Genomic DNA, 13,062 nt, shown 5'->3' with positions numbered 1-13,062 from the left:
TCAAGAGGAAAAGGATAAGGCGTAAGCTCAAGTAGAGAAGGCAGACCAGGAAAACAGAAGAGTTTCCAGAGATTCTGAGATTGTGTATCCATAGCCCAGTTTGGTTTCAGAGGTTACGGAAAAGGAGGAGTCAAGGATAACCCAGGGGTTTCTCTTGGAACCAGTGGAAGGATGGTCATGCCATTTTCTAAGATCCAACATGAAGGGAGAAGAACACTGAAGGCAGGGTAGGGGTGCTACAGCCCTTTAATTTTGGAGGAGTTGCTTCTGAAGTATTTCAAGAATATCCAAGTAGAAACACTAAGTGTGATGTTGAACGTTGTAAGCCTGGGGCTCAGAAACCACCATGTGTGGACCATCAGCATGTCGGTGATGGATGGAGCCACAGGCTGGACAGAAGTCAGCATGGGAGGAGTGTGGTAGGTGGGAAGGGAGAGGAAAAGGAAGAGAATAGAGGAGGCCCAACTGTAAGGAACAGAATGAGTACTGAAATCAGCAGAGGAGACTGGGAAGGAATCGCTGGACAGAAGAGGAAAGTGTAGGGTGAATGGGGCCATGAAAATCAGGGGACCACACTGTTCCAAGGAAAAGAAAAGAGTGATGCCTGCTGTTCAAAACTGCAGAAAGGTCATGCAGTATAAGGTCTAACTGTCTCCAGTGAGTTCAATGACAAGGGAGTTTCAGTGGGGCAGGGGGCAGAAGCCAGGCTGTGGCTAGAGGGTTGCAGGTGGGCAGCGATGAGAGACAGACAGACAGAATACATAAAGAAGCATAGAGAAAAAGGGAGGAAGAAGGAGGGAAGCAGGCAAAGGGGGAATCTGGGGGGGGATGTACTGGGTTCTTTTTCCTTTTCTCCCAGTTGACTTGGGAGAAAGTCAACTATATATATAAGGCAGAATGTATCTACACAGAGAGATGGGATCTTAGGAAGAGGGAACGATCTGGCTGGGAGACCTGAAGGAAACTTATGTAAGAGAAAGTAGAGTAAGCAAGGCATGAGAAAAAGTGGTTAAAAAAAGGGATAAGATAAAATATGACAAATATGATGGAAGATAAGATAAACTATGATGGAAAAGAATAAGGGCACAGAAATGATAGGAAATTTTGTAGTTTCGAGCTGAGCAATGTGCTGGAAACAACGGAAACGGCTTTGCATCTTCGCTCACGCTAGCTTTTACGGTCTTGATTGAAAAAGCAGGTCTAATTAGGATACTGAACTTGAAAGTAGACACCAAGTGCCAGAAGTAAGAGATCTCACTCACCAATGCTTGCGGCGACCACACCCTACGTGACTGCTTCCAGCTCAAAGTCAGGGGGTAGCAGACCAGAGAAGAAGATGTGTGAAGGCTTCACACAGTTTCACAGACACCCCAGATAGGAAACCAGGTGCTAGAAATGATGGTCATGAGGCTCTCAGGAACATTTTTATTTATTCCTTTATTTATATTTACTCCTGCCTTCCTCTTCACCTCTTAAAGGACACCCTCCCCAAATTCTAGTATCACCAGGACAGAAATGCCTAAGGTCATCACTAGACTGAACAGATAAAATTCTCCTTACTTCTATAATGTCACAAGGCTGAATATGCATCTAATTTCCCTTAAAAAAGGCCATGCCTGACAAAGTTCTTATGTATTAAGGAACAAAAATAAAACCTCTAGCCCAAGAGCCTCCATTTTAGAGCAAACGGATGACATATTATAGTATACGTGCCAGATGAACCCCTCTGAGAATTTAAACATACTGAGTTGCAAACTAATCTGGGTGGATCTTAGAATGGTGACGGAAAATACAGATGGAGCCACAGTGGTGTTGCCAGCTGGAAAGTTCTCACAAACTGAAGCCAGCTAGAGTGAGTGCAAAACTATAAAGGCGCATGAACCAGATGCATTCCCAAAGATGAATTGTAACGTGTTTAGAACTAGGCCTTCCTTTCCTTGAAAATCACAGGGCTGGGTATGTGCCCTAGGGGCAGAAATGAATTCAATCTGGACTAAGAGCGGCTGACAGCTGACACACAAAAATAACACACCTGGCTAAGAGACAGTGGCTATAGTGGATGTCATTTATTAAGAGCTGATTATGAGTTAGGCACCTGCACCAGATGTTTTTTATACATTATCCAATCAAATTTCCATAACCCTCAAGGAGATATTATTATCCCCCATTTTACTGAAAAAGACACTGGGGGTCAGAGTAACTTGCCCAAGCTTGCATCCAACAGCAAATGACAGGCCTGGAATTTTTGTACAAGTCCATACGACACCAGAGTCTGTGCTTCTGAATGCTGTACTTATTACCATGCTAATGATTGTTAAAGTATAATGTGTCCGAAGAAGCTCCTGCCTGGGTGCCAAATATTTGGTATTCTGTAAAGAAAGGGAGAAGACAGGAATCCTTGCAATGAATAGAGTCAAACAAAGGCACTAGCCTTCATGCACTCAAGCATGAGCCTGAGTGTCACCCACTTTGAGAAGGTGTGAAAAGAGACCAGAGCTGGATGGAAGGCATGCCTGGGTGACAGCAAGGGCACCTTGACTTTTGTCTGGACCACCACCAGAGCAGACGCCTGCCCAAAGGACCTCAGGGCAGTCAGAGAGAGTCCTGAGAGTCAATGGGACAGTTCTTCACTTGGAAAACAAAAGACCTTATCTTTAATAATGGCAGCTTCTCAAGCAGTGGGAATGAAAGCCAGAATAATATAAAGTTTACTCCGGGGAAATTACCAAAATATACTTGTTAATGTTACCTTAGCTTAACCCATACAATCTTTTTTTTTTTTTAATATTTTTTAAATGTTTATTTATTTTTGAGAGAGAGGGAGAGAGAGCATTAGCAGGAGGGGGCCAGAAATCGGGAGACAGAGGATCCAAAGCAGGCTCCGTGCAGTGAGCACAGAGCCCAACGTGGGGCTCGAACTGATGAACCAAACTGTGAGATCATGACCTGAGTAGAAATCAAGAGTTGGCCACTTAACCGACTGAGTCACCCAGGCACCCCAACCCATACGACCTTAAATTAACACATGTAATCATACCTTACTTGTGGAGTTAGATTTGGGAAAAGTTATAAATCACTAAGACCAAAGTATAAAAGCCTTGATAAGCATAAAATTCCCAAGTTGTGCTACATGTATTTGGAACAAGCAGTTCAGAAGTCACCTGATAAAATTTCCAACTTGGAAAATGGGGCGACTTGTATTTAAATTTAAAATTTACACACACCCTGGGGCGCCTGGGTGGCTCAGTCAGTTAAGCATATGACTTCAGCTCAGGTTGTAATCTCATGACTTGTGGGTTCAAGCCCCGCATCAGGCTCTGTGCTGACAGCTCAGAGACTGGATCCTGCTTCAGATTCTGTGTCTCCCTCTCTCTCTGCTCCTCCCCCACTCATGTTCTGTCTCTCTCTCTCAAAAAATAAAATAAAATAAATAAATAAACATTAAAAAATAAATAAAATTTACACATACCCCTATACTCAGATTTGGGGAATATATATTCCCTGCAGGTTTTATTCAGCCTAATCCATGAGCATGAGAATAATAATATGGATTATTAATGCAAATGAGTATAGCTTTCTTGAATTCAAATAAGCAACAGCAAGGACCACATTTAGAATTTGACGGAATGAGCACAGCATTCCCTCCTCCTGTTTTTAATAATGTGGTAAAATAAATATAATTTAAAAATAAAGTATTATCAAAAGAATGAAATTGAACCCCATCTTAGCTAATATCACTCACAAAAATTAGCTCAAAATGGATTAAAGATTTAAAGGTAAGACCTGCAACCATAAAACTCCAAGAAGAAAACACAGGGAAGAAAATCTCCTTGACACCAGTCTGGGCAATGATATTTTGGATATGACACCAAAAGGCAAAAATAATCAAGTGGGCCTACTTCAAACTAAAAAGCTTTGCACAGCAAAGTAAGAATCAACAAAATGAAAAGGCCACCTATAGAATGGCAGAAAATATTTCCAAACCATCTATATGGTGAGGGGCTAATATCTAAAATATATAGAGACCTTATACGACCCAACTGTAAAAAAAGACCCGATTAAAAAAAGGGACAAAGGACCTGAATAGACAATTTTCCTAAGATGACATACAAATGGCCAACAGGTTACCCTGAAAAGGTTCTTAACATCACTGATGACCAGGTAAACACAAATCAAAACTACAAGGAGATATCACCAGACACCTGTTAGAATGGCTTTTATCAAAAAGACAAGATATAACAAGTGTTGGCAAGGATGTGAAGAAAAAGGAACCTTTGTACACTGTTGTAAACTGGTTCAGCCCCTATGGAAAACACCATGGAGATTCCTAAAAAAAAAAAAAAAAAAAAAAAAGAACCACTGTATGATCCAGCTAATCCCACTTTTGGGTATAGATCCAAAAGAAACAAAATGCATACCTCAAAGGGATATGATGTTCACGTTCATTGCAGGATTATTCAAATAGTGAAGATATGCAAGCAATCTATCAGTCTGTCAAGGATGAATAGATAAAGATGTGGTGCGCGCGCACGTGCGCGCGCGCGCGCGCGCACACACACACACACACACACACACACACAAATATTATTCAGCCACAACACAGAAGGAAATCTTGATATCTGCAACAACATGGATGAACTAGAGAGCACTATTCTAAGTGAAATAAGCCAGACAAAGGCAAAAATACTTGTCATCTCACATGTGGAATCTAAAAATAGTTTAAAAGTCAAGGTCACAGAAAGAGAGTAGAATCATGGCTACCAGGTAGATGGGCAAGATGGGGGAGATGCTAGAAGCATCTTTTAGTTACAAAAGGAATGAGTTCTGGGGATCTAATGCATAGCATGGTAACTGCAGTTAACATTGTCTTGTAGTATTGAAATTTACTAAAAGAGTAGGTCTTAAGTTGGTTCTCATCACAAAAAGGAAAAATAAAGGTAACTGCGTGAGGTGATGGATGTGTTAATTAACCTGAACGTGGTAATCATGTCACGAAGGATGTATACCAAATCATCACACTGTAGACTTTAAATATACACAATTATATTCTTGAATTATACCTCAATAAAGCTGGAGGAAAAAAAAGTAGTTTCCCACTGGCAAGTAGAAATCTTTGCCTATTTTTTCTCTATAGGCCAAGCTCTGCATTATGAAGAATTTATGAACACACTGATGGGTAATAAGAAACATGTACTACTTGTGCAGTATTTAAAATGTGGAGATTTGCACCCATAAGTTAATGTAACTTCTCCATAGATAGCATTAAAGGCTCTAGAAAAGTAATTAGAATCACCCAGATGTAGCTCTATCAACTATTTGGTTATTTTATGGTAATCTTTTTTTTTTCTAATATCTTGAGCAGATAATTCAAAATTAAAATCAGACATTAAGGGAATAGCAGGTCTAATATCAAAGATTTTTGCTACTCTTCTGATTTGAAAAAAACCTCTACATTTTATGTACTTAAAAATCTGAAATGGAAGGATTTTCTATTGGTTAGAACAATATTTTCTTTTATAAGAACTATTTTGGAGTTTTGAGACTCGTTACAATAGAAAAGCTTGCCAACGCCAAATCTGAACACTTTTGGAAAGCATAAATATGTTTAATATGTGTAACTGCTAACTTTTATTTCCTGTTCTAAAAGAGGTTATTAAACAACCATGCAGAAATAAAATATCATTGACGTTTTATTAAAAAGAGGGAGTTGTTATTAAGAAGAGTGAGAGGGCTTTAGTCTCATTTCAAATATCAAAATTCTTATTTAAATGAGTAAGGCTTAGTCACAAGAAAGTGCCAATTAAATATATACTCTGTGTTCAATGCTTTGTGGATGGGATGCCAGGATGAGCTGAAGATGGCCAACCAACAGGTACTTGTTAGGATCCTCTTGCTCTTGTCTGTTCACCAACATGGGTAAGGTTCTGTCTAATTAGTTCACTTGGTTGGCATACAGTGGTAACAAGGGACCATCGGGGTTAGCTTTACTCAAACCACAGACTGTGTTTGAGACAGCCACCCAGCAAATGTATGAATTTGTTCACAAAGGGAACAAATGAGGGGAGGTGGAGGGCTGAGGGCCAAAGAGTAATAGAAATGAAACTATGTCGACGAAAAGAGTGAGAAAGCTAGAACTTTAACTTTTTAAATCTCATGGAAGATTTAAAGATCTGTCCGTCCATCCATCCATCTATGTTTTTGTCTATCCATCCATCCATCCATCCATCCATCCATCCATCCATATATTCTAAAGAAACCAAAGAGGAAAGAAATTCTTGACACATTAATGCTATGGCTAAGATTTGCAAATCTGTCTATCTGTCCGTCTACTTATCTGTCATCCACCCATCCATCTAAAAAACCAAAGGGGAAAGAAACTCTTCACACATTAATGCTCTGGCTAAACAACATACAACTCCATAAAGTAGTTCTGTTATCTGCTCCTTAAAGATGTCACAAGGGTCTACAGGCAGCATGGTCTAACCCGAAGGTTTGATCTCCCATATGTCTGCATGCACACTAAAGGAGGGATTGAGAGAGCAAGGCAGTTTGATTCTAACAGACTGAGAGCTTGAAACACCAGCTGAGCCAGGACTGGGCTAACAGGCCTGTTGCCTTAACATCAACAGTAAGCTGCACTCTCAGAAGGGAGGGGCACAGTGTGCGGGTCTTGCTGGAGGTCTCCCAAGCTCTAGGACGAATTTCTTCCTGAAAGGCCAAGCAGCATCTAGTGACAGAGTTTAACCTACAAGTTAGGAGCATTGTCCATTCCTCTCCTATTCGGAACCAAGCTGTCAGGATGACCTCTCCTCCTTTCACTGGGTTGCAATCCTGTCATGCTGTTTACCTTGGAATATGGATTCTGATTTCTTCTCTCTACCCCAGGAGATTGTCTCTTCTCTAGTGTATTTCGGGCTTCTGATTTCATGATTCGTTTTCCCATAGAACTTTCATAGAAAAACTTGATTTGCATAACCTTTCCCATTTCAGGGAATACGGCAGGGTTTTTTCTTTTGTTCATTCATTTGGACAAGAAAATTTCCTATCATTGCATGCATTCAGCATCACGAGTTCTGTTTAAGACATCCCTGTGTTTCCTAAGAACGTGCAGAGCCTGAATTCTCTGACTTTCTGTTCAGAGTATGGTTACTGGACCACAAGGAAGCCCTGTTACAGAAGGTGGGGTTAGAATCTACCTCCCTGGGTGCAGTATTAAGAGTGATCAGCTTTAATCTAAGTTAATTACGTACCAAAGCTAAGGTTTCTAAGTTGAATTTTGAAATTTATTGCTGAATTTTAAAGTAACCCTCATTACCACACGTCACTCATTCTAAAGTATGCAGGCTTCACATTTTCACAACTCTGATGTTGGTACGCATCTTATGATTGCGGTAGACAGGGTGACAGTTGTGATCGAGTTGTCACTTCAGGTCTTAGCTGTTATTCCCAGTGGCATGACAGGGCTCCTACGGTTTCTCAATATTCAGTCAACAAACCACTTAAAGCCTCTTTGAGGAAGGATTGTGAGGCTTCGTTACTGTCAGAATATCTTCCTTTGACATTTTCTGGTAAGGTTCCGAAATAAGCAGAACAGAAGTCTACTTAGAGAGAAGAGACAATAGTAGGGAGTCTGTTTCTAAAGTTAGAACATCATCAGCATCTTGATGGTGGAGACATGTTGGGTGGAAAACACAGGCATCCATGACTCAGATGCAAAAAGTGATTCAGAAAAATTGGATTCTGCGTAGATGTTTCAAGAATTCCTGGATCATTTTGTTTCACTAATGTCAGTCTGCTCTGGCAAACCATAAACTCTCTGAAGTCAGGGGAAGGCTCACGCCTTCGTCAAGTTTCTATCTTTAAAGCCCAGGGGTGGTACCTGTCAGATATTCAAGGACAGTTGTTGAACAAATAATGAATGAACAATGGAAGAAAAGAAGACGGTAAGACCATCTGAGAAAAAGAGAGGAAATCTGAAGGAAATACTATGAGTAAGGCTTAAAATGGACCCTGAGGGACAAAGAAGAGCTTGCAAATTGATAAGGGGAGAAAGGGTATTTCAAGCACAAGGAAAAGTGTGTGTTAGGAAATAGAGCCCTGGAAAAGCACGCTATATTTAGGAAACCACAACTATCTTTCAGATATTTGGAAAGCCAACAACAGAAAATAGTACTAATGAGACTGAAAAGGAGATTTATATCCTGGATTGTTTTGAGTGCTTTGCCCTTTTTTTTTTTTTCTTAAGAACTGCGGACTTTATTTCTAGATCACCCATTTTAATCCTTAATGACTTTTATCTCACGAGTCATTCTATTAGAGAGTTATCCAATAGTGAACAGGCAAAGTCTCGTTTTTCCCAAAAGGAAATTTATATTTTCTGGCTTAACATTTTATTCATAATTTTTGGTAGGCTATTGGGGTAACTATTTTAGTCCTATTATATGAAAGCACACTGAATTGCTATGGTTTTGAAAGACAAACAAAGAAAAAAACAGCTCTTCTTAATTATAAATTTCATTGCAACAATAAGTATAAAGATTAAAAACATAGTAGGTAGGGAGATGGATGGGCAGAGCACAGAGGATTTTCAGGGGCACTAAAATATTCTGTATGATGTTACGTTGATAGATATATGTCATTACTTAAGTGTTCAAACCCAGAGAATGTAAAACACCAAGAGTGATTCCTAAGGTAAACTGTGGACTTTGGGTGATGATGATGTGTCAATGTAGGCTCACACATGACCCTTCTGGTGAGCGATGTTGATGATGGGGAGGCTGTGTGTGTGTGTTGGGGCAGGGGTTATGTGGGAAATCTCTGTACCTTCCTCTCAAAGTTGTTGTAAACCTAAAACTGTTCCAAAAAAAATAAAACCTTAAAAAAAAAACACCGTAGTATGACTGATAAATAATATTTTGCTCATGGTTGAAAAACACAGCCAGAAATAAGCATTGTATTAGTAGTATAAAACCACATTGCTGTGCTTTTACCAGCATGCAGTTTGGTTGGGGGGGGGGGGGAGTTTCCAAGGCGCTAGCTGGGAGGCTTGAACAGAGAAAGGAGAACATGAAGGAAATACTCCCCCACTGCCCACCGCAGCTACAGAAGGCAGCCGGTGACCCAAGCCCTGTGAAGGCAAGTATGGAGGAAGGAACACGACTCAGTGACAGTCCCACATCACATTAGATTGCCTGTGAGGCATCAGGCAGTGAGAAGCCATTTCACACAGGATGCTCATTCAGCTATGAACATCACTTTCAGACTAATCCTCTGCCCAAGGCTATAAGCTGATAAAATGCAAAAACAAAAAACAAAGATGAAAGCCATGAAGACATCAATTTGCACATGACATATCTGAAAAAGGGTTAGAATCAAAAATCCACAAAGAACTTATCAAACTTAACAGCCAAAAAACAAATAACCCACTTAAGAAATGGGCAGAAGACATGAACAGACAATTTTCCAAAGAAGACATCCAGATGGCTAATGGACACATGAAAAGATGCTCAACATCACTCATCATCAGGGAAATACAAATCAAAACCATGATGAGATATCACCTCACACCTGTCAGAATGTCTAAAATTAACAACACAAGAAACAACAGGTGTTGGCAAGGATGTGGAGAAAGGAGAACCCTTTTGCACTGTTGGTGGGAATGACAACTGGTGCAGCCACTCTGGAGAACAGTATGGAGGGTCCTCAAAAACCTAAAAATATAACTACCCTGAGATCCAGCAATTGAACTACTATGTATTTACCCAAAGTATACAAAAATACAGGTTCAAAGGGGATAGATGTGCCCCAATGTTTATAGAAGCATTATCAACAATAGCCAAATGTCTGTCGACTGATGAATGGATAAAGAAGATGTGGTGTCTATATTACTCAGCCACCAAAAAGACATCTTGCCATTTGCAATGACTTGCATGAAGCTAGAAGGTATGCTAAGTGAAATAAGTCAATCAGAGAAAGACAAATACCATATGATTTCACTCATATGTGGAATTTAAGAAACAAAACAAATGAATACATGGAGGGAGGGGAGAGAAGAGAGGGAAACAAACCACAAGAGACTGTGAATAATAGAGAACAAATTGAGGGTTGATGGAGAGAGGTGGGTGAAGGATGAGCTAGATGGGAGATGGGTATTAAGGAAGACACTTGTGATGCGCACTGGGTGTTGCATGTAAGTGATGAATCACTGAATTCTAGTCCTGAAACCAACATTGCACTGCACATTAACTAACTGAAATATAAATTAAAAATAAGGAAGAGTTCTTGGGTGGCTCAGTTGGTTAAGTGTCCAACTCTTGGTTTGGGTTCAGGTCATAATCTCGCAGTATATGAGTTCAAGCCCCTTGTTGGGCTCTGCACTGACAGTGTGGAGCCTGCTTGGGATTCTTTCCCTCTCTCTCTCTGCCTCTCTCCTGTTCCCACTGTCTCTGTCTCTCTCAAAATAAATAGATAAAACTTTAAAAAAAATAAGGAAAGGGGAAAAAAAAAGACTTACATGGCAAATTTAATTCTATGAAAAAAAAAATTATGAAGTAATTTCCCACAAATTTCAAGGGTTGGAAATCACACAGAGTTATGCTCTCTGATGCAGATGTGCAGCCTGAGAGGCTGGGAAGGTGGGAACTCAAGTAAAGAAGGGAGGGGAAGGAAGTGTGTCAGCTAAGCCAATGTGCTGCATCAGATGCTTATGGTGTGTGTGTATATGTGGGGTATGTGTGTATAGGTTGTGTGTGTGTGTGTGTGTGTGTGTATGGTAGTAAATGCCATGGGATGTTTATCTGCAAATACAGGCACCCAGAGTTAGCCCAAAGTAATCCATTCCTAACAATGTGTCAGATAATGGATTTTATCTGAGTGGGAACCCAATCTCACATTTTTTAAACAGGAAAAGTAATACATTTCTAATTCATTTTAATCCACTGTTTTTCAAAAAATATTATGCTGTGCTCAGGTGGCATACCAAAGCTTTTCAGGCCTAACAGTATCTCATAAGTTACCTTGACTTTCCTTACACAGAACAAATACTACACATGTGCCTGACCAAGCTTATGTCTTCTATGTATTTATGTCTTTCTGTAGGCTTTATCGCTTCCAACTTTCCTTCTGCAGAAGGAAAGACCACTTGGGTTCACCCTTCGCTTTATAGTCCATTGAATTTTCCAGAAGGTGTTTTCACTTAGCAGTCTGGGAAAGATGACAAGCAAAAGTGCCCAGCATGTTTAAGGAGCACACACACGAGATGCAGTGTCATCAGGTAACACTGACACTCACTGGGGCCAATGCCTTGTCTTCTCCCGGGGACACTGGGCAGCTCAAGCATTTTCACTGGCTCACACCTGCCATGTCTGTTTGGACGCTTACAGTTCAGAGTAAATTCAGGGCCAAAATTTTTATAAAGCCATAAAAACTATTTGGAAGTGAGTTCAGTTAGTCAAGACAAAGCAAAATGAAGAAAGTTATTTCATAATGATTCCCCGTCTTCATGGGATTTTGAGACAAAGTGCAGAGTGGCCTATGAATGATGTTCTCTGTGGAATTATCTCAGAATTCATGAATTAGGCCAGGTTTCATAGACTCCTCCATCTGACTATATTATTTTAAAGAAGATGTTGCACGAGGAGAACTTCCATTTGAAGGACAAGAGGAAAACAGCAATCCAATGTTTGTTCAAATGAGAAGTGGCTCTTTAATCACATCACAGAAGTGTTCGGAGAGGGAAAGATTCTTCTTTCTAGTTAATTATCATTTAATGGCCAGGGGATTATTTTGCATAAACTAATATGCAACAACACTATTTAAAAACTCCCAGTAGTATTGATTAATTAGTTCTCTCATTTAAAGGCGGTAATCAGGCTATTTTTCAAAGGAGAAATAAGAAGTGTATTACACGCAATGTGTCGACTATAAAAAATCATGTATTATTTTAAGTGAAATGAAAGACATCTTAACAGAATCCCTAGGGGTAGAGTAGCATAGCAACCTTGGCCTTACCCTTTAATCTCAAGGCTTCTAATACCTTTGAGTCAGCTGTTACATCACTCACTAGCTTGATTTCGATATTTTGCGAAGTCAGTTGGAGCAGCTTTTCGAAGAGACGTTGACCCTAGAAAAAAATATTCAGAGACAAGGAAAGTCAGAAGCCCTGCACGTATGCTATTTTAAACAGGTATAAATAAACTTATTAAAAATTGAAATTATTCATTCAAATTTTAAAAGGCAAGCACTTCAGCAACTGATACTCATGTAAAATTGTTTCAAGAGTTACATAAACACAGCAGTAGCAGACACAGATTATGCTTTCTTGAGTGCTATGCAACCCCACAATTCTTGCCATCATAATTTCGATGCTACAGGGCAAATCTACACTTCTTTTACTTTTTCATGAATTCTGCGTTACCTACGCATGAAGGGGCAGCAGAAAATATTAGACAGTTGTGTTTGGGCTGAGACAGACCTGGATGCAAGCTGGTTTTCCAGTTTATAAATTGTGTTTCTGAATCTCACTAAATCTCCAGCTTCTTCCTCAGTAAAATGCACATAATAATATTTACCATAGAAGGTTTTTGTGAGAATTAAAGGCATTAGTCATAGGTAAGTACCCTTCCAGTGGGAGTTCTTATGGGGAAAGTCAGGGTGATTTCTCCGTGATTTGCCTGAATTCCTCTTCTGGTTTAAAACCTGTCTGACTGAATCCAACTAATGTTCTTCCTAGCACTCTGTAATTACTAGCACAATCTAAAACTGATGAAACAAAAATACAAAATAAAAAGTGAAGGTTTTGCTTCTGTAAGATTTTCACAAGCATTAAATTTTTATTGTAAGTTTTACTCTCCAGGAGCCTCTGAGTAGAGGTTGGTCTGTAGCCATCATATCATCTCAGGGAGTGGACTGCAAGCCTGTCCTATTTATTTCCCCTTGTGTGTGTTCATGGATTCCCTCTCCTTATCATAAAAGGAAATGGTCTTCTTTTATTGATTTTTCAGATCTTTGTTATTCAGCCACAAACTCAAATGCCTTCCGGGGTCAGACAGGCAATAAGGCTTT

The 13,062-nt window shown here is 39.8% G+C and overlaps 1 protein-coding gene across 1 annotated transcript in view; it reads right to left on the bottom strand.

Annotated features, from left to right (window-relative positions):
• Positions 1-13,062, bottom strand: part of PLD5 (phospholipase D family member 5) — a 381,286-nt gene that overhangs the window by 152,662 nt on the left and 215,562 nt on the right. The window contains exon 4 of the mRNA XM_049633853.1: positions 12,010-12,121. Within this exon, the coding sequence (XP_049489810.1) occupies positions 12,010-12,121 (112 nt within the window). The remainder of the gene's footprint in view (positions 1-12,009; positions 12,122-13,062) is intronic.

This window comes from Panthera uncia, chromosome F1, assembly GCF_023721935.1.
Source record: "Panthera uncia isolate 11264 chromosome F1, Puncia_PCG_1.0, whole genome shotgun sequence".
NCBI lineage: Eukaryota > Metazoa > Chordata > Mammalia > Carnivora > Felidae > Panthera > Panthera uncia.
The sequence above is the reverse complement of the archived record's forward strand: the minus strand, read 5'-3'. Positions and strand labels throughout refer to the sequence as shown.